This window comes from Chelonia mydas, chromosome 3 (assembly GCF_015237465.2).
Source record: "Chelonia mydas isolate rCheMyd1 chromosome 3, rCheMyd1.pri.v2, whole genome shotgun sequence".
NCBI classification, from domain to species: Eukaryota; Metazoa; Chordata; order Testudines; family Cheloniidae; genus Chelonia; species Chelonia mydas.
In genome coordinates, this window is record NC_057851.1 from 154,757,580 (window position 1) to 154,775,125 (window position 17,546).

The following is a 17,546-nucleotide window of genomic DNA, read 5'->3' on the forward strand; positions in this document are numbered from 1 at the left end:
CCAGACTGCTGCGCTGGGCATCACAAAATGGGGAAGAGATGGCCAGCCCTCTGTAGAGATAGAGGTGGTTAGGGACTATTTAGAAAAGCTGGACGTGCACAAGTCCATGGGGCCGGACGAATTGCATCCGAGAGTGCTGAAGGAATTGGCGGCTGTGATTGCAGAGCCCTTGGCCATTATCTTTGAAAACTCGTGGCGAACGGGGGAAGTCCCGGATGACTGGAAAAAGGCTAATGTAGTGCCCATCTTTAAAAAAGGGAAGAAGGAGGATCCTGGGAACTACAGGCCAGTCAGCCTCACCTCAGTCCCTGGAAAAATCATGGAGCAGGTCCTCAAAGAATCAATCCTGAAGCACTTTGAGGAGAGGAAAGTGATCAGGAACAGTCAGCATGGATTCACCAAGGGAAGGTCATGCCTGACTAATCTAATCGCCTTTTATGATGAGATTACTGGTTCTGTGGATGAAGGGAAAGCAGTGGATGTATTGTTTCTTGACTTTAGCAAAGCTTTTGACACGGTCTCCCACAGCATTCTTGTCAGCAAGTTAAGGAAGTATGGGCTGGATGAATGCACTATAAGGTGGGTAGAAAGCTGGCTAGATTGTCGGGCTCAACGGGTAGTGATCAATGGCTCCATGTCTAGTTGGCAGCCGGTGTCAAGTGGAGTGCCCCAGGGGTCGGTCCTGGGGCCGGTTTTGTTCAATATCTTCATAAATGATCTGGAGGATGGTGTGGATTGCACTCTCAGCAAATTTGCGGATGATACTAAACTGGGAGGAGTGGTAGATACGCTGGAGGGGAGGGATAGGATACAGAAGGACCTAGACAAATTGGAGGATTGGGCCAAAAGAAATCTGATGAGGTTCAATAAGGATAAGTGCAGGGTCCTGCACTTAGGACGGAAGAACCCAATGCACCGCTACAGACTAGGGACCGAATGGCTAGGCAGCAGTTCTGCGGAAAAGGACCTAGGGGTGACAGTGGACGAGAAGCTGGATATGAGTCAGCAGTGTGCCCTTGTTGCCAAGAAGGCCAATGGCATTTTGGGATGTATAAGTAGGGGCATAGCGAGCAGATCGAGGGACGTGATCGTTCCCCTCTATTCGACACTGGTGAGGCCTCATCTGGAGTACTGTGTCCAGTTTTGGGCCCCACACTACAAGAAGGATGTGGATAAATTGGAGAGAGTCCAGCGAAGGGCAACAAAAATGATTAGGGGTCTAGAGCACATGACTTATGAGGAGAGGCTGAGGGAGCTGGGATTGTTTAGTCTGCAGAAGAGAAGAATGAGGGGGGATTTGATAGCTGCTTTCAACTACCTGAAAGGGGGTTCCAAAGAGGATGGCTCTAGACTGTTCTCAATGGTAGCAGATGACAGAACGAGGAGTAATGGTCTCAAGTTGCAATGGGGGAGGTTTAGATTGGATATTAGGAAAAACTTTTTCACTAAGAGGGTGGTGAAACACTGGAATGCGTTACCTAGGGAGGTGGTAGAATCTCCTTCCTTAGAGGTTTTTAAGGTCAGGCTTGACAAAGCCCTGGCTGGGATGATTTAACTGGGACTTGGTCCTGCTTTGAGCAGGGGGTTGGACTAGATGACCTTCTGGGGTCCCTTCCAACCCTGATATTCTATGATTCTATGATTCTATAGTCATAATCTTGTCACGCCTTTGTTGCCCTTCTCCAGGAACAGGCAGAATCCCACTAAAGGTCACCTGAGCCTCGATTTCCTTAAGCATCTTCCCCAGCCTGGCATAGTCTCCCGTAATACTTTCCAGTGAGAATCTAGCCATATCATTTGTTCCCACATGAGGGCTAATTAGGGGATTCTTTCCCGCTCCCTTTAGGATCCTTTTCAACCTCAGGTCTACATTCCGTATCTTAGCACCTGGAAGACAGCACATCCTTCTATTCTCTGGATCAGCTCTGGTTACAGGCCTGTCTCTTCTTCTCAGTAAAGAGGCCCCAGTCACGTAGACCTGCCTTTTCCTGGTGACGGTGCTATTCTCCAGTCTATCCCCTGTTCCCTCTGGCTGCAAGTTCTTTCCATTCCTATTCTCCCTTGTAATCCTCTTCAACCCATCCTGTATCCTCCTGGGGCTCATATTTGGTGTAGTCTCCATTGACTCTTCCCCTTTTCCTATAGGACTAGCCGCTCTTCTCTTCTTCCTTGCCCTTCCACCTTCAGTGACTACCTGCTGAGCCCCTTCTTCATTTTCCAACTCTACAAACCTATTCTTGAGCCCTATTTCTCCTTCACTAGCCCGTCTTTTCCTCTGCCTAGTTCTTTTAGTCACATGCTTCCAATGACCACTTTCCTCACCCAGCAGTCTCCCCTCAGAATTCCTCAGTCCTGCTTCCATCTGCAAGTCTGAGCTTTTTCTCTTCAGATACCTTCAAAGGTCTTTGCTCAATAATCTGCTCGAACCCCTTTCTAAACTCAACCAGACTTTCCATCTGCATCTCCAAACCTCGGATCTCTTCCTCCATCAGCTCTATCAGACAGCATTTCATGCAGACAAAACTCTTACCAAGTACCCCCTCCAGGATCATGTACATACCGCAGCTTCCACATCCAGTCATCTTCATCGTGTTTTCCACTACATGGGTCACTCCCACTGCTGCCTCTATATCTGTCATGGCCTTCCCACCTAAATCCTGTTAATCTGGGAAACACAAACCGCACCAAAACACCACCACCCACAGCAAAAACAAACCCCAAACAAGCGCCACAAGACAAACTCCCACTGAAACTCCCCTGTTTACAGCTCTGTTTGCTGGCTCCTGTGTCGCGACAGCTGTCTGTTAGAGAGCTATAAAATGTAAGTGTAGCCAGGCCCTCAGACTGAGGCTCAGGAGTCGCAAGTGGCTCTTTGCAGCACATGGTGATATTACTGTAATGATTTAATTATTGACCAATCAGGGTGCTTTTACTATGTTATTAACCAATTAGCAAATACTTGGTCGGCCATTTTGCTGTGATTAAAATGATATATAATACATAAAAATAGTAAAGGAAACCATGAATTCACAGTACTGTGGCTCCTTTGGGTAATGTTGATTGCTAATTTTGGCTCTGGGAACCACTGAGGTCTGAGTATCACTGGTCTAGGGGCATCGGGATTAAGAGACAACCCTGATCAGTTTTGGAGGGGCATGCTGTTCATGCCAAGCTGTGGGGACAGAGAGGGAGCACTCCATGAAATAGCAGCTCTGCAAAAGACTCCACTGCTTCTGGGGGCATTTGGAGAAGAGGTCAGGAACAGAAACTAAATGTCTCTCCTCTTCCAGTGGAAGGACTGTGCCTGTGGCGATACTGCAGGGATTGTTTCCCCTCCAAGGCTGAGCAAGAGCACAGGTGTGAGAACACGAGAAACCTCTGTTCTCCTGTGACAGTTTAAAACCTGTAAAGCAATAAACCTTTGCAAGCTTCTTAGCTATTTTGAGCCTCACCACAGTGGAATTCCTGTCCTCTTCTCTGGAAGGACTAGAAGACCCAGAATTAAACATGCTAGCCATTAAAGTTTTGGAGCTGCCTATTCAGTCTTCAGTCGATTAAGTATTCATAGGGCTTGTCTACACTACTGAGCGGGGTCGATCTAAGATGCACAACTTAAGCAACATGAATAGCGTAGCTGAAGTCGACGTGCTTAGATCTACTTACCGCGGTGTCTTAACGGCGGTAAGTTGACAGCTGACGCTCTCCTGTTGAGTCCGCTTGCGCTTCTTGATCTGGTGGAGTACCGGAGTTGACAGGAGTGTGCTCAGCAGTTGATTGCGTCTATACTAGACGCAATAAATCGATCCCTGCTGGATCGATTGCTGCCCACCGATCCAGTGAGTAGTGTAGACAAGCCCATAACTAAATGATCCTTCGTTAGCCTCTGAGAAAAGTGCTTGGACACTGCAAACATCCGTGGCATTGCCTGAAACTCAGGCCCAGGTGTTTAGCCCAGAGAGAGAGATTCAGTAGTTTGACACATTCTTTCTCATTTGTATGATATCACAGCTGCTTTCCCCTTTGAGGTTAAGTGCATTCGGTGAGTCTAGGATTAATGATCATCTGCTTCAATACTTTGTCTGGAAGATTATTCTTGCCAGCCATGTTAGTGAAACTTACCAGGCTATGTGAGAACTCTGCTGAATCCTATGTGAATGGCAAGATAGTGGCTACAAGTCTTCAAACCCTAATTATAATACAGATGTTGACTCGGTCTATGCAAAACGGAGACACTTCGGGCAATGTCAGATTTTTAATGGACTTGATCTGTTGGTAGCTTTAATATCTGATTTCATATCTCTGCTGATGGTGAAAAATGACCAAATGGATTTGAGTTCTGGTGGCTGTCTACAGTTCTTCTCTTCAGAAGTAATTTACTGACTGTGATAGGAACTTGCTGTATTCAGACACTGAGACACTGTTTGATACATATGGATATGTGATTGGTTTGGATTGTGGAAGATCTTAAACTTGTTTTGGGGCCTGGCATTTAAAGGGGTGTGGACCAATATTCAGTGATCAAAGCAGGGAAAATGTCATACTGACTGTCCTCACAGAACCAGACAATTGGTAGCGATTATCTATAACATATGGGTAGATTTTTATTTTCTTCTTTTTTCAGATTACCTGTTGCTAGTCAAAAGCTGTTCGATATGCACTGAGATGAATGAAATCAAATAGACTGTAGACCCTGATCTCTCCTTTTGTTTATCAAATATAATAGAAATACCTTCTAAAGCTCACTGCGCAGTAGAGATCACTTATTGCACGACAGCCTATCTGAATAGGGTTGAATGTTCCTAAGGGCTTAGATAATTTAGAATTGCTTGCTTTTCAATGTATTGCTTTTGACATTCCTATTACTCTGCTACGGAGTTGTCACAATTGATACATCCCTGTGATATTTTTATGCTTGCCTGGAGAAAGTTTAAAAAAAAAATCTTTGCAATTGCTACTTTTTTTTTTTTTTTTAAAGTTGCCTCTGTGGGAATTTTATGTAAGCACCCCTCTGTCACCGAAGATGATGTGTATAAAATTAGACACCAGTGGCTCGTGGTATTCATGATAGAAATTCTTGTCTACATTTACTTTCTTTAAATTTAAGAATTGCTGCCCCATTATACTCTTTTTAACATTTTTAAAATCTTTTTTCTTCCTTTTTCTCCCCCACAGCTGTACCCAAGAATTAAACCAAGGCAAAGAAGCTTGGCATGAAATTGCACAGACTCCTGAGTTATGAAGTTCTCATCATGGGTGATTTATCACTTCTATAAAAGAAATCATTCATTTTGTGTTAGTTCCAATTTCATGAGACTTATGTTAATAACAATGTAACTTGAAAGCAATGAAGAATGTGCTTGAAAACAAATGAAGGATCAATGGATTCACAAATGGAGGAGGGCATTCCATAAGCTGAAATGCTGCTTACAAGCAAATGACGCTGTGCTACATCTGGCCTAAGCAAGCCTAATGTTCAACTAGTGCCCACTCTGCTTTTCCAAATGGCACCTACATACAGGAACAGAATTCTTTTTTTTTTTTTTTTTTTTAATTTCGGGCATCATATGCAATCAACTTTTCAATTACTCAGTGAGGGAGTCATGTTCCACACAACTGGCTTTCTCCAAATCTGTTTTTGGCTTTGTTCCTAGTGGAGGAAATTAGTCATCCGAGCTACCCACAAAGTACCCAAAAGCACATTTCTGTAAGCAGAGTATTTGTTAAAGTAGCTGAGTTAAAGTTTTGAAGATAAAACAGTGCGTCTAACAGTGAAGAACTTTTGACCAGTCCATTGAGCAATAACTATAAAATGCTGTAGCATCTTAGGAATTCCATGTATTCAAAATACTTTTGTGCTATATCAGAGGTAATGTAGTTTTAGAATCTGTTTGTACCAAAAAAAAAAAAAAATCCTGTATTTATTGTCTTTTTTTGTAACTGAAAATTAAGCGTAGAAACTTTCTGTAGCCTTTAAAACTTACAAACTTTGTTATAATATGTGTTTTTATTTTTTGTTAATTGTGATGATTAAAATGGTGTCTCCTCTGAAGATTTAATTCTTTGGCATTTCATGTCCAACTCTATCCATGACATCTGCATTAGCATGTCACTGAGAAATCTCAACCTGCTATGCAGATACATAAACACAATACACTATAACATCCTGGAATATGCCAGTATTCAACTATTACCATATCAGTGTGGAAAACATTCTTTGACTTATAACTTTAATCTAACCTGCTATGCAGCCATATCCGTTGTTAGTTCTAGGAATAACATGAAGATTAGAAGTGACTGCTAGATCTTAAGTAAATTTAATTACTCTATACAGATATATTTTAAATGGAAAGTTTTATAGCAGAAGAATTACTTCTAACTAGCCTTTTCCACTAGGATAATCTTATAGGTGATATTACTGTACTATTCATAGCTTTGTTAAAGACATGTCAATAAAACTTGAGGCTCAATAACCTTCCCCTGTAGGAAAGGAGTCTGAAGCCATGAACTTCCTGGACAATCACTACAATCTACAAATACAAACTGAAAAAATTCTCTGACCCACACTCTGCAGTGTGATCTTTCTCCTCCAGCTCAGGATTTGGGAATTGTACTGTAGATGGCTTTGTGAATGTGTGATCTCTCATTAGATCTGGTGAAAAGGGTTGTCAGACTGACATGAACATGTGGAACTGGATAGCTCAGGGGATTGGCAGTGGGCAAAAGTGCTTGTAACCTCTAGGACCAACATAGTTTAGCAATGATGTATAGTAACCATTCAGTTTGAGCAATGAGCTTAATTGCTCAAACCAGTGAGCTGATGCATAGCTGCATGCTGAACAAAAGATGCAAGTAACAGAGGCCCTGTTGGAATCCTTGGTAGGCAAGAATATCAAACCTGCTGCCCATCTGGGCCTGGGTTGCTGCTGTCAGACCCTTGCTGGATAAATAGGAGTGCCATTGCCCAGCTGAAAAGACCTTCCAACACATGGGGCCTTGCACTAGGAAGGCCATGCTCAGCAGTGGAGCAAAGACTCTTAATGTGCACAAGCAAAAGCTCTACCACCACACAATTCCACAGCAAGTTTAGATGATAGTAAATGCAACTTGGTCATGAAATTGAAGTCTGTTAATGTCATAATCTCATGCTTATGCTTTTAATAGGGGGCCATGTACATGTATTGGATACTTGGTAATTTCATGCCTTCGGTATGCAGTGTAGTACTTTATAGATGCCTTTCCTGTATCTCAATTATCAGCATTGCTTTCTACAGCAGACTTAAAAGAACATGTAACCTGTGATTTATGCAACAAATACACAGCATATAGAAACGTGTTGCAGTGAACCTAAGCTTGTGTCCCCTGATGTCCCGCCCAAAAATTATTCTGTTGACAATCAGGGCTTTATGCACCCAACTGATCCCCATTATAAAGAAACACCTTCCAGCTGGACCAGGCCTGAATTGTCTTTATTTGAATAAGTAGCTGGGAGAAGTGAAGGCAACAATAGAAATTATGTTACATTCATTACATTAATTTTGTAAGGTTTAAGGGGTTTTATTATTTTTATAATTCATAACCAGTGATGTTCCCTACCATACATGGCAGCATTTGTTCCCCTTTGAAGTCTTTGACACAGATCTCACTGGTAGCAATCCTCTTGCATGGGGATCAAATATCAGACTAATAAGATCTTGTCCTCTCTTACATGTATGGTTTCCTGCTGGTCAAACTGCCATAAACTACTTAATCCAATCCTTCAAAATACGGTTAACCCAAAGAATGCTATGGTTTTCATGTATGAAACAGGATTACCAATGCATTTAAGGGGTAGCAAGATTGCAATAGGAAGTTTATTCAGTGTGTTGCTTATTTAAAAGGCAACATTGCCCATATTTAAAAGGGAATATTGCTCTAATTTTAAAAGGAATAGTTCTTCTAATAGGTAAAAAACTGAAGGGCAATGGGCCCCTACTGCTTTCTCTATTCAGACCTCCCACTTACCTCTTTTTTTTTTTAAATAAGATAGCCACTATTCATTCCCAAGCAGCTTAAAAATGCCAACAAACTACAAACTTCACTTCCTTCTAATTTACAGTGAAAACTGCTGTTCCTCAGAAATCACATTTAACTGCACTTTAAATATCTTCCTGATTAAATGTAAAACAGATCAATTAAGCAAAGTTGTCAAAAATAGAACTGAAGAATTATATACAAAATTAGAGCTTTCACCCTGAACTTATAAAGGTAGTTAAAAATATCCAGTCTGTGTATATATAATGAGACTGCAAGCTTTTGTATTGTTGGAGTTTTGGTTTTTCAGGTACTTCAAAATATTCTACCCATCCCCTCCTACACACTAGTTTAAACATCTCCATTTAAAAATGTAAGGAACAGGTTGATGTTGGGATACAGTGGGGTCAGGTTATTGCAAGTTGTATGAACATTTTTGCATTCTTGATTCCATGAGATGTCTTCAGCTGAGGTCAGTTATTGCTTCAAATGCTAGTAAAACACAACCACTAGTGGAGAGAAGGAAAAACCTGAATTAAGGGCTGTCCTCATCTACCGTAAAACATAAAGCACAATGCAAGTTTAGCAAGTTGATGTATATCAACAAGTTCTTGAGATGATGGGGTCTGGACAAGAACATATTTAGTGCAAAGAAGGAAAATCTATTCCTGTAGAATGGTGGTTCTCGAAGCCGGTCCACCGCTTGTTCAGGGAAAGCCCCTGGCAGGCCGGGCCGGTTTGTTTACCTGCCGTGTCCACAGGTTAGGCCGATCATGGCTCCCACTGACCGCGGTTTGCCGCTCCAGGACAACAGGGGCTGCAAAAAGCTGCCCGGGCCAAGGGACGTGCTGGCCGCCCTTCTCACAGCCCTCATTGGCCTGGAGCGGCGCACCACGGTTAGTGGGAGCTGCAATCGGCCGAACCTGCAGACACGGTAGGTAAACAAACTGGCCCGGCCTGCCAGGGGCTTTCCCTGAACAAGCAGCGGACCGGCTTTGAGAACCACTGCTATGGAAGATATTGTGGGATGTTTCCTGAACGCCTTACATTTGTAGACTTTTTGTTTAGGTTACAAATGCATATGAAATGTAGAACAAACGTTATCAGTTGCATCCTTGTGCAGTGAACTGCCTGAAATGTTCATGTCACATTTTAAGGTCTGAATTGTAAACACCTTTTAAAATTAACCAACTTCAGCTATTCTCTTATAGTAATGTAACCTGATTTTGTCACCAGAAGATAACAACCTTACTCCAAGTAGCATTCAAATTACTTGGAGCAACACGAGCTTATCTCATACACTGAGGACTTGTCTCTGCAGGGACATTAAGATGAATTAACTAAAGCTGCGAAGTACATTAAACCCATGTGTGCACTCTTATTCAGAAGTAAAGCGGCCTTAGTTTACATTAGCTGAATCCCCTTTGAAGGAGAATAGAAGTGGTAGAGGATACAATTATAGGGGTGGAGGCATGAGAGGACTTTGGGAAGATGGAATGCACAATGACCTACTATTGATGGAAAAACTAGGAAATAGGAGAACTAGTACTCCTGGGGAATTCTGCACTACTGCACACATGCATAATTAATTATCTGTGCATATTTTTAATTTTTTGTGCAGAAAAAAGCTTTTGCTGAAATGTTGCTGCAGTTCTGCCTTTTGCCCACCAGAAGGTGTTGTGGTGCTAGAACAAAGCAGCAGCTCCCAGCCAGCTAGGGAAGAGAAAAAGCCTGCCTTCTTTGCAGCACCTGTCAGGCCAGGCCAGGCCAGGAGACTGGGGCTATGGGGAAACAGACAGCGTGGGGCTGATGGGGGGGGGTTGTCAGATGGGCTCATAAGGGCTAGTGGTGGGAGGACAAGCTGGGGCAGAGGCTGAATGGGAGTGGAGGCGCAGAGCCACATGGTGATTGGGAGGGGGTGCAGAGCTACATAGAGACAGAGGGAGGGGGTACAGGAGTACAGAGTCACGTGGGCATGGGGGGAATGGGTATCTGCGTGGGATGGAAGGACACTAAGGACAGGGGGTGCACGAACACATGGGGATGGGAAGATGTGCCTGACTAGGAGAGGCTAGGAGGTCAGCCAGAGTCTGCATGGGGGAAGCTCCATAACAATCCCTCCCCCCCCCCCCCCCCAAAAAAAAAAACAAACAAACCTGTTCCACACTTTTCCCACCCATACCCAACAACCCTCCAAGTTCATAGCCAGGTTCCTTCCCAGCAATTTACTTCCCTCTCCCTCAGCTCCTCCATTACCCCTGACTCCCCCAAGCCTTTGCACTGCTTCTGAGGACTGAGGGAAATAAGGTTCTGTATTGTAGTTCAAATGCATTAGTATTCAGAGTTCTCTATTAATATGCCTAGTAAGGAATCTATTTGTCAAAAAACATATTCTTAATCTTTTTTGTTGTCTGTATTGTTACAGACATACTTGCCCACAGGTATTTTGAAATAAATGACCAAAAATAATTGAAACTGGTGTGACTATATTGTTATTTTGACAAATAAAATATGCAGAATTTTGCAGATTTGTAAAATATTGTGCACATAATTTTTAATTGTTTGTTGAATATTTTTGGCACAGAGTTGCCCCAGGAGTAAACTAGGCAGGCTGCAATTGAAATTCATCCCAGTAAAATATAAGGTTATTTAACAAAGTATAGGTGCTGGAACTAGGGATGCTGCCTCATGCCCTGGCTTGAAGTGGTTTCCACTATATACAGGGTTTACAGTTTGGTTCAATGGCTCTCTGCACCCCCACTCTACAAATTGTTCCAGCATCCCTAACTGGAAGAGGCCAACGTGAGCAAGTAGAGAGTGATATAAATGGATTAGAGAGAGATTTACCTTCTTTAATCACATGCACAAAGAACTCTCGACACAGAAGATACCAAAATCTTTCTTGTGCTTAGATTCCCAACTCTGTGTGAAACTGGCACACTAGAGAGTGCATCAACCATCCCAAATGTATAGATCCTGTACTACCAGGGGAAACAGCTTTTAGAACTGAATGAGCATTTTTCTCCTAAACCATCTCAGCAAGCCACAGATCTGTGCTGTTGAACCCGAGCAGACTTATTAACTTACAGTGATAAGGTTCATCTCCACTGTTCCACTTTTCTCAACATCCAGTTTCTTAAATATTTCTGTCACAGAGAAGAGAGAAATAAGATGTGTATATGAAGAAAGCCGTGGGAACCAGAAGCAGAATCTCGACTATGTCTCGACTATGAAGGTTTAAATCTGAGACAAAGGGACAAATTTAGGGTTTGAAAACAACCTTTTAGAAAACCAAACCGAGAGAAATCTCATGAAAGCTGCTTCCTTTTTTTTTTAACAGGTTTCAGAGTAACAGCCGTGTTAGTCTGTATTCGTAAAAAGAAAAGGAGTACTTGTGGCACCTTAGAGACTAACCATCTAACTAGCTATGCATCCGATGAAGTGAGCTGTAGCTCACGAAAGCTCATGCTCAAATAAACTGGTTAGTCTCTAAGGTGCCACAAGTACTCCTTTTTTTTTTTTTAAAATAGTCCACTATTTACAGCAAAAACAGTGCAGCTTTGTCCTAGTGCATGAAAACTAGCGGCTGTTTAGTTCAAGCTGAGTGAAATGAAAAAAACAAACAAGCAACATAAAGACTGTAATGTTAAATTGTTTGAAAAATTATTTTAATGGTCCATCATACGGTTAGAACACTGGTAAGGAGAGTTGTCTGTGAAAATAAGTATTCTTTTAAAGCTCTTGTTGCAAACTGCAGTGCTTTCTATTTTTGTCACGTTAGCACTGGAGGTGCCATTCACAAGGGGGATGTAGGTGCCCAACTGCCACTTTAGGCCACATAACGCCAACGTTTAACCACCACTGGCATTCAGAAAACCAGAACTCAGCTGCCGCTTAACCCTGGAGGCTCCTAAAGTCCCATGCTGTCTAAGTGGTAAGTTCCTATGGCGCCTAAATTGCTGCTGGTGAGCATGTGCAAAACCAGGCAAGTCCTGACGCCACTGAGCAGCTGGATGCCTCACTCAGGCTTAAGCCCCACAAGAATTCACAAGCTAGGTATTCTCACGCCTGTCTCGCCTGCAGGGCCTGATTCAGTAGGCATCCTCCCACTGGCACCTAAGAGCACTCCTACTGGATTGAGTCCTGCACAAAACACAGTGGAGGTGGTGCCTCCCCCCATCCAAAAGCTAAGTGGTTAAAGCATTCATCCAAGAGGTGGAGACCAGGGATAAAATTTTCACTCTGGCTGGTTCATGGCTGGTATTCAAACCCTGGTCTTCCCCCTACCAGCTGCAACCACTGACTAAAGAGTCATTCTCATGCTCTCTGGCCAAATGACTAAAAGTATTTCATAACAAGTAGAACAATTTCAACAGGTGAGACTGACAGATCCCACTCAGCATGCTGGCTTCTGTAAATCCCGTTTTTAGGCACCTAATTCTCCCCCTGTGTTGTATGGGAAGCCTGGGCAACTCACTTGGGGTTGTGAATTCCACTAGGCAGCGGGACAGCTAGATGTTAAACAGTTTAATACCTAAATCCCCCTTATGAATCTAGTTTTTGGCTGTGGGGTGTAACTAAAGCCTGTAACAAAATGTTTTAAGCCCAATCCTGCAGTCTGATCTATGCAGACAGATCCTTGCACCCCTGGGGAAAGTACAACTGTCTTTCTGCGCAGATCAGAATGTAGGACTGGCGTCTCGGCTTGTCTCAAATTTATTCTGGTGCAAAGCCAGGAGCCTTGTGTTAGAATAAGCCTGGACCTTATACAATGCAGCAAGGCGAGGGGCTGCTCACAATGCGAAGATTTATTAAGAACATACTTACTGAACAAAGTTTCCAGCCGAATCAAGCACCTGACAAAATTATCAAAGTCAATGATAAGCTGCTCATCTGCGAAACGAGCCACAATGACTTGGTGCAGCTGGCAAGTCAGCTTGAACCCTACAGGGCAAAATAAAAGGTGAAAACATTTGGCCACCTAATAATGCAATCAGGTGTTGGTGAAATAGCAGGAGCAATGTGTATGTTTTAAAAAAAAAAAAGAGTTGTTTTAAGATCACGAAGTCTTTGCAATGGGAGCAATGTTGGAAAATTTTCATATCTATATTGGCTACTTGGTGACATCTGTGTGTCTAGTTTTCAAATTGCTTTTTTAACTATTGAGCTGGTTGGTTATGATGGGTTACTTTGTTTTTCTGTGGGCATTTCTAAGTTGTTTGGTATTAGTGCTGATTGGCTGAGCCGACTCCATGTACTCAGGAGGACTAGCAGAACTTATTTTGATTCACTGTCTTAGAGGGAGAGACTGTCTTCTGTGGACCAGTCAGAGAAAAATGGTTGATGGTAAGGAGCAGCTCTGTACTGTAGTAAGTGTGGGCTGTGTCTTACCCAAAGACCATTCAGAATTTGAGGGGCACAGAACTGCTGCCTACTGGTCCCAAGACCCCCAAAGGGAAAGCAGTCTTTCCACCAAGGAAGCCAAACAGTGATATCTGACCTTACCCACACAAACACAACAGCAGGTGGGGATGATTAGGGGTTGTTCTAGGAGGGTTCAGGTGGGATTGTTGGTAGAATCCGTGGCTTTGCAGCCTTGTGAACCTCTCCAGCAGTTTAGATAAGCATTCAAACTCTGACTCTTGAGACTAGCCCATCCATAGCTGAATATGTACTTTCACTCTATTGAAGCTGGTTTACAGCGTAATTTTGCTGTGCTGATGCTGGTTTCCAGCACCCAGCTGTGGTATGGAGATCTTCAGTGGATGTTGTGCTTTTATGAGGAGCTTTGTCTGGGTGCCAGTTCATTCTGGGCTTGTGTATTTTTATTCCCCTTGTAGTTATTGTGCAGTGGACATAAGAATCCAGTGTACAACGCACTGGACTGGGTCTCAGGAGACCTGTCCTCTATTCCCAGCTCTGCCACTGACCTGCTGGGTGATCTTGGGCAAGTCACTTTCCCTTTCTATGCCTCTGTTTCCCCCTCTGTAAAATGGGGATAATGATATTGACGTCTGTACTAAAGCATTTTGAGATCTACTGATGAAAAGTGCTATAAAAGAGCTTAGTATTATTATTTAATGGTGATTCATCAGAGGAGGTGCTTGCATTGATTGCCTCCTCTTCATAGGCAACCTGGCCAACTCTATCACTAAAGGAAGTCAGCCTGTGGATCCTGGTTGTTAAGGGCCTTCTCATCATCCTACTGTGCCAGGTCCTAAGTGAGAGTAGCCCCAAACAGGAAGCCACTCATCTGGGCCACTTTTAATGTGCCTCAATTGCTGAGTATAGCCAGATATCATGGCCAACCACCAGAGAGAGAGATGAGTGTACACAATAAGTCAGTGTCACTGGTAAAGATCGCTGAAATGGTTACACTGTATTTACACCAGCACCTATTGACTTTGATTATTGGTCTAGATAAGGGACTTAAAGTGGCATAACCCTATACTGCATACAGGCAGATAAATGTTGGGTAATACAGCTATAGAGGAATGGAAGTACCTGCTTCTTCTAATGCTCTCCGCATCTCATAGGAGTTCATGGTACCGGAGCGATCGACATCTATTTCCCTATAGATTTTCTGTAGAACACAAAATCCAGTGTTGGAGATCATCAATAATTAAGAGCTGGTTATTTTGGCTTCAGCCAGAAGTCAGATAAGTGCCTGTGGAAAGCAGTCTCTGCTTTCCTGAGAAATGGAACCTAACATGGATTTTGGATTGATTTAATTAGTGTCAGTCATACAACTGCTCCTAGGGCTTGTCTTCACATACAGAGCTACAGCAACTGCACTGGGGAAGGTGCTTTAGTGAAGCTTCTCCCATCGGCGCAGATACTCCACCTCCCTAGGAGGCAGTAGCTATGTCATGAGGAGAAGCTCTCCCATCGACATAGCACTGTCTACGTGGGGGGCTAAGGTCAGTATAACGACATCACTCAGGGTGTGGATTTTTCACACCCCTGAGTGACATAGTGATACCGCTATAGGGCTGTCGTGTAGACCTGGCCAAGATGGAGCCATCGCTAATCCTTTCAGCGCAGCATACAGCAGGGAGGAGACTCAAGGAAGTCACCTGAAAGTACAATGTGGGACTGCAGAACCACTGACAAAGCAGGCACTGTCTAGCACTCGGTCCTGTGTCAGAGTTATCAGACCTGTAGGTGAAAAGGCTAAGGATGTGGGAGGGAGGTGGAGCTAATGTGAGGAGCAGCCACAGGAGCAGAGGTGGCTCCACCTTCTGCTCTTCACCCTAGAATTCTAAAGAGCAGCTGACTTGTCTCTAGGGCTTTAAAACTTAAAATCCCAGGGGGCAGATCCTCAGCTTGTGTAAATTGTCTTAAACCAGCTGAGGATCCGCCTCCCTGTTTTAAACTGGTCACAGAGAGTGAAACCAGCCGGAGGGTCCCAGCTCCCTGTGTTTGGGGTTGCCATCAGTGCGGTCCACAGCTGTAAAATGTGGAGTTATCTGATAACAGAAGTCTAATACTTTGTTTCTTTTATCTACTGTTGCTTTCCGTGGCCATTCGGGAGGCCTATTATTTTTATAAAAATAACTTTCTAAAATCTGAGCGGCTGGTGAAGCTGATGTGCAAGTAAGGGCAGGAATTCCCAGTGAGGAAAGGATAGGACTGAAACCGTCCTGCCTTTACGTTCTGCATTTGTGGTCTGTGTGTGCTATGGCCTTGTGATGCTCAAGGCCACGCTAGTCCCACTGAGCCCCATCCTGCAAGATGCTGTATCCCTCTTGTCAGGTGCTGAGCGTCCCCAGCTCCCACTCACTCAGTGGGAGTGGAGGCAGTTCAGTGCCTCACAGAACTGGGCAGGGGAGCAGGTTTTTACTGAAGAACTCAATCTTTCCGTTTAACAATGTGTGCTCAGAATTGCCCATATAGATAGATATACTGTACCCACAATATACATATAGATTTACACCCACAGTGCTCCAACAGCCATTGAACAGACCAGTCTACATCGACACAAGTAGTATACTGTATGTTCCCTTCTACAGAAATCATATCTTACTTGATATTTCTGTATCTTTGTCCAGAGTATGTAGAACTCCTTCAGTCCCAGTTTACCGCTTCCATCCGACTGCAGGAAGAGTTAAGGCAACCTCTTTGGATGGCAGGAAAGAAATGTTTTCCCTCCTCTACATTAGGTTTGCTTTAATATAATCTCAACACTGTTTTTCTGATGTCAAATTTAGAGAAGGATGCAACTCATCTTGTGATGCATGGCTTACTCTGGCTCATCCTGCAGGATCTAGGGACTCTTCCTCTGTTTCTTCAGTTGTGTTTTAAGTTTCTAAATCAGCTGTTTGGATTAATTAAATCTGAATCTCTGAATATTTCCCCAAGCCTTTTCAGTGCCTTCCACAGGTAATCTCTAACTATTCAGTATGTGTACCGAGAGGATGCCATTCTGTTCCCCGGTGGTGGTTCACCTATTGATGGGAATCTGAGTCATACCATGTCTGGATTTGAAACAGAGACATAACCAAAATCAAGAGCTGCTGTTGACAGAATTTGTAGGTCTTCAGAAAACCCCTAACAAAAGAATCCCAACATCACTGTCTGTCTCTTACTGTAACTACAACAGTGGAATCTTAGGCTCTGCCACATTTTACAACAAATTGCAGGAGAGCTTCATTTTGTTCGGTATTTTTCTTTTTCTAACCACATTATTCTCAAACCTGCGATGGTTTAAAAGATCAAACAAACCCCTTCCCCTCTCCTGCCAGTGAAACTGAGCATGGCTTTCATGGTAGATTTCTTCCTAGAGCATTGGGCTCAGAAAAACTATGTGTCATCTGGGGAGAAGTTCTGGGACTGTGCTTCTAGTTGGTTTCCCTTGTTTTTAACCGTGAAATCTTTGTGATTTTACTATGTTCTGGCCAAATCTGACATGGACTGAATGTACTGATATCACTTCTAATATACAGGTTTCGGTCCTCTAAATCAGCCCATGATACCGATTCCATGTTGGGACCAATCTTTTCCTAGGCTGTTGCCAGCCAGACCACACATGTAGCATCGAGGCTGGAATTCAGACAGGACCTTTTGCTCTAAAAATACAGGCTCCCACTGCTAGACATACTGTAGATTCAGCATTAACTGGCAATACTATTAACATGTATAGTCTCTATGCAGGAGAGTCTTTAAAGAGTGGCTGTCACAAGCAGATGTGGCCTTCCCTCCTGCAGGGGTTGCGGGTAGGAAGGGATGGATTGATAGGGACATCCCCACTCCCCCACTGGATCCATTTCAGCATGGATAGAGGAACACAGTCTAGCTAATACAATCAAAGGATACGTCTAACAGATCAACCATGATTTTACACGTCTCAATACTGAAGCCATCTGATTTAATATCTTGGCCTGAAAGGAAAGAGGACAGAAGGCAGGTTAGTTACATGTGGAAGTGTATGGGAATTGGATAGTAACCCTTTAAATAGTTTGGGAAACCTCTAGTGGTCCTCCCTGTCTTCAGCTGCAGAAGCCATCAGCCCCTAACAAGTACAGCTGTGCAGATAT

The 17,546-nt window shown here is 43.4% G+C and overlaps 2 protein-coding genes across 7 annotated transcripts in view; one reads left to right on the top strand and one right to left on the bottom strand.

The window, feature by feature from the left end:
• Positions 1–6,049, top strand: part of TP53BP2 (tumor protein p53 binding protein 2) — a 67,192-nt gene extending 61,143 nt beyond the window's left edge. For all 6 annotated transcript variants that reach the window (XM_037895655.1, XM_037895654.1, XM_043543595.1 and 3 more), the window contains one exon: positions 5,173–6,049. In XM_037895655.1, the coding sequence (XP_037751583.1) occupies positions 5,173–5,214 (42 nt within the window). In that variant the 3' untranslated portion in view covers positions 5,215–6,049. The remainder of the gene's footprint in view (positions 1–5,172) is intronic.
• Positions 6,050–7,447: 1,398 nt separating this feature from the next.
• Positions 7,448–17,546, bottom strand: part of CAPN2 (calpain 2) — a 54,939-nt gene continuing 44,840 nt past the window's right edge. Inside the window, exons 16-21 of the mRNA XM_007071722.4 lie at positions 17,326–17,390; positions 16,037–16,105; positions 14,515–14,593; positions 12,838–12,954; positions 11,098–11,156; positions 7,448–8,519 (exon numbers count right to left, since the gene is read on the bottom strand). Coding sequence (XP_007071784.2) covers positions 8,496–8,519; positions 11,098–11,156; positions 12,838–12,954; positions 14,515–14,593; positions 16,037–16,105; positions 17,326–17,390 — 413 coding nt within the window. The 3' untranslated portion in view covers positions 7,448–8,495. The remainder of the gene's footprint in view (positions 8,520–11,097; positions 11,157–12,837; positions 12,955–14,514; positions 14,594–16,036; positions 16,106–17,325; positions 17,391–17,546) is intronic.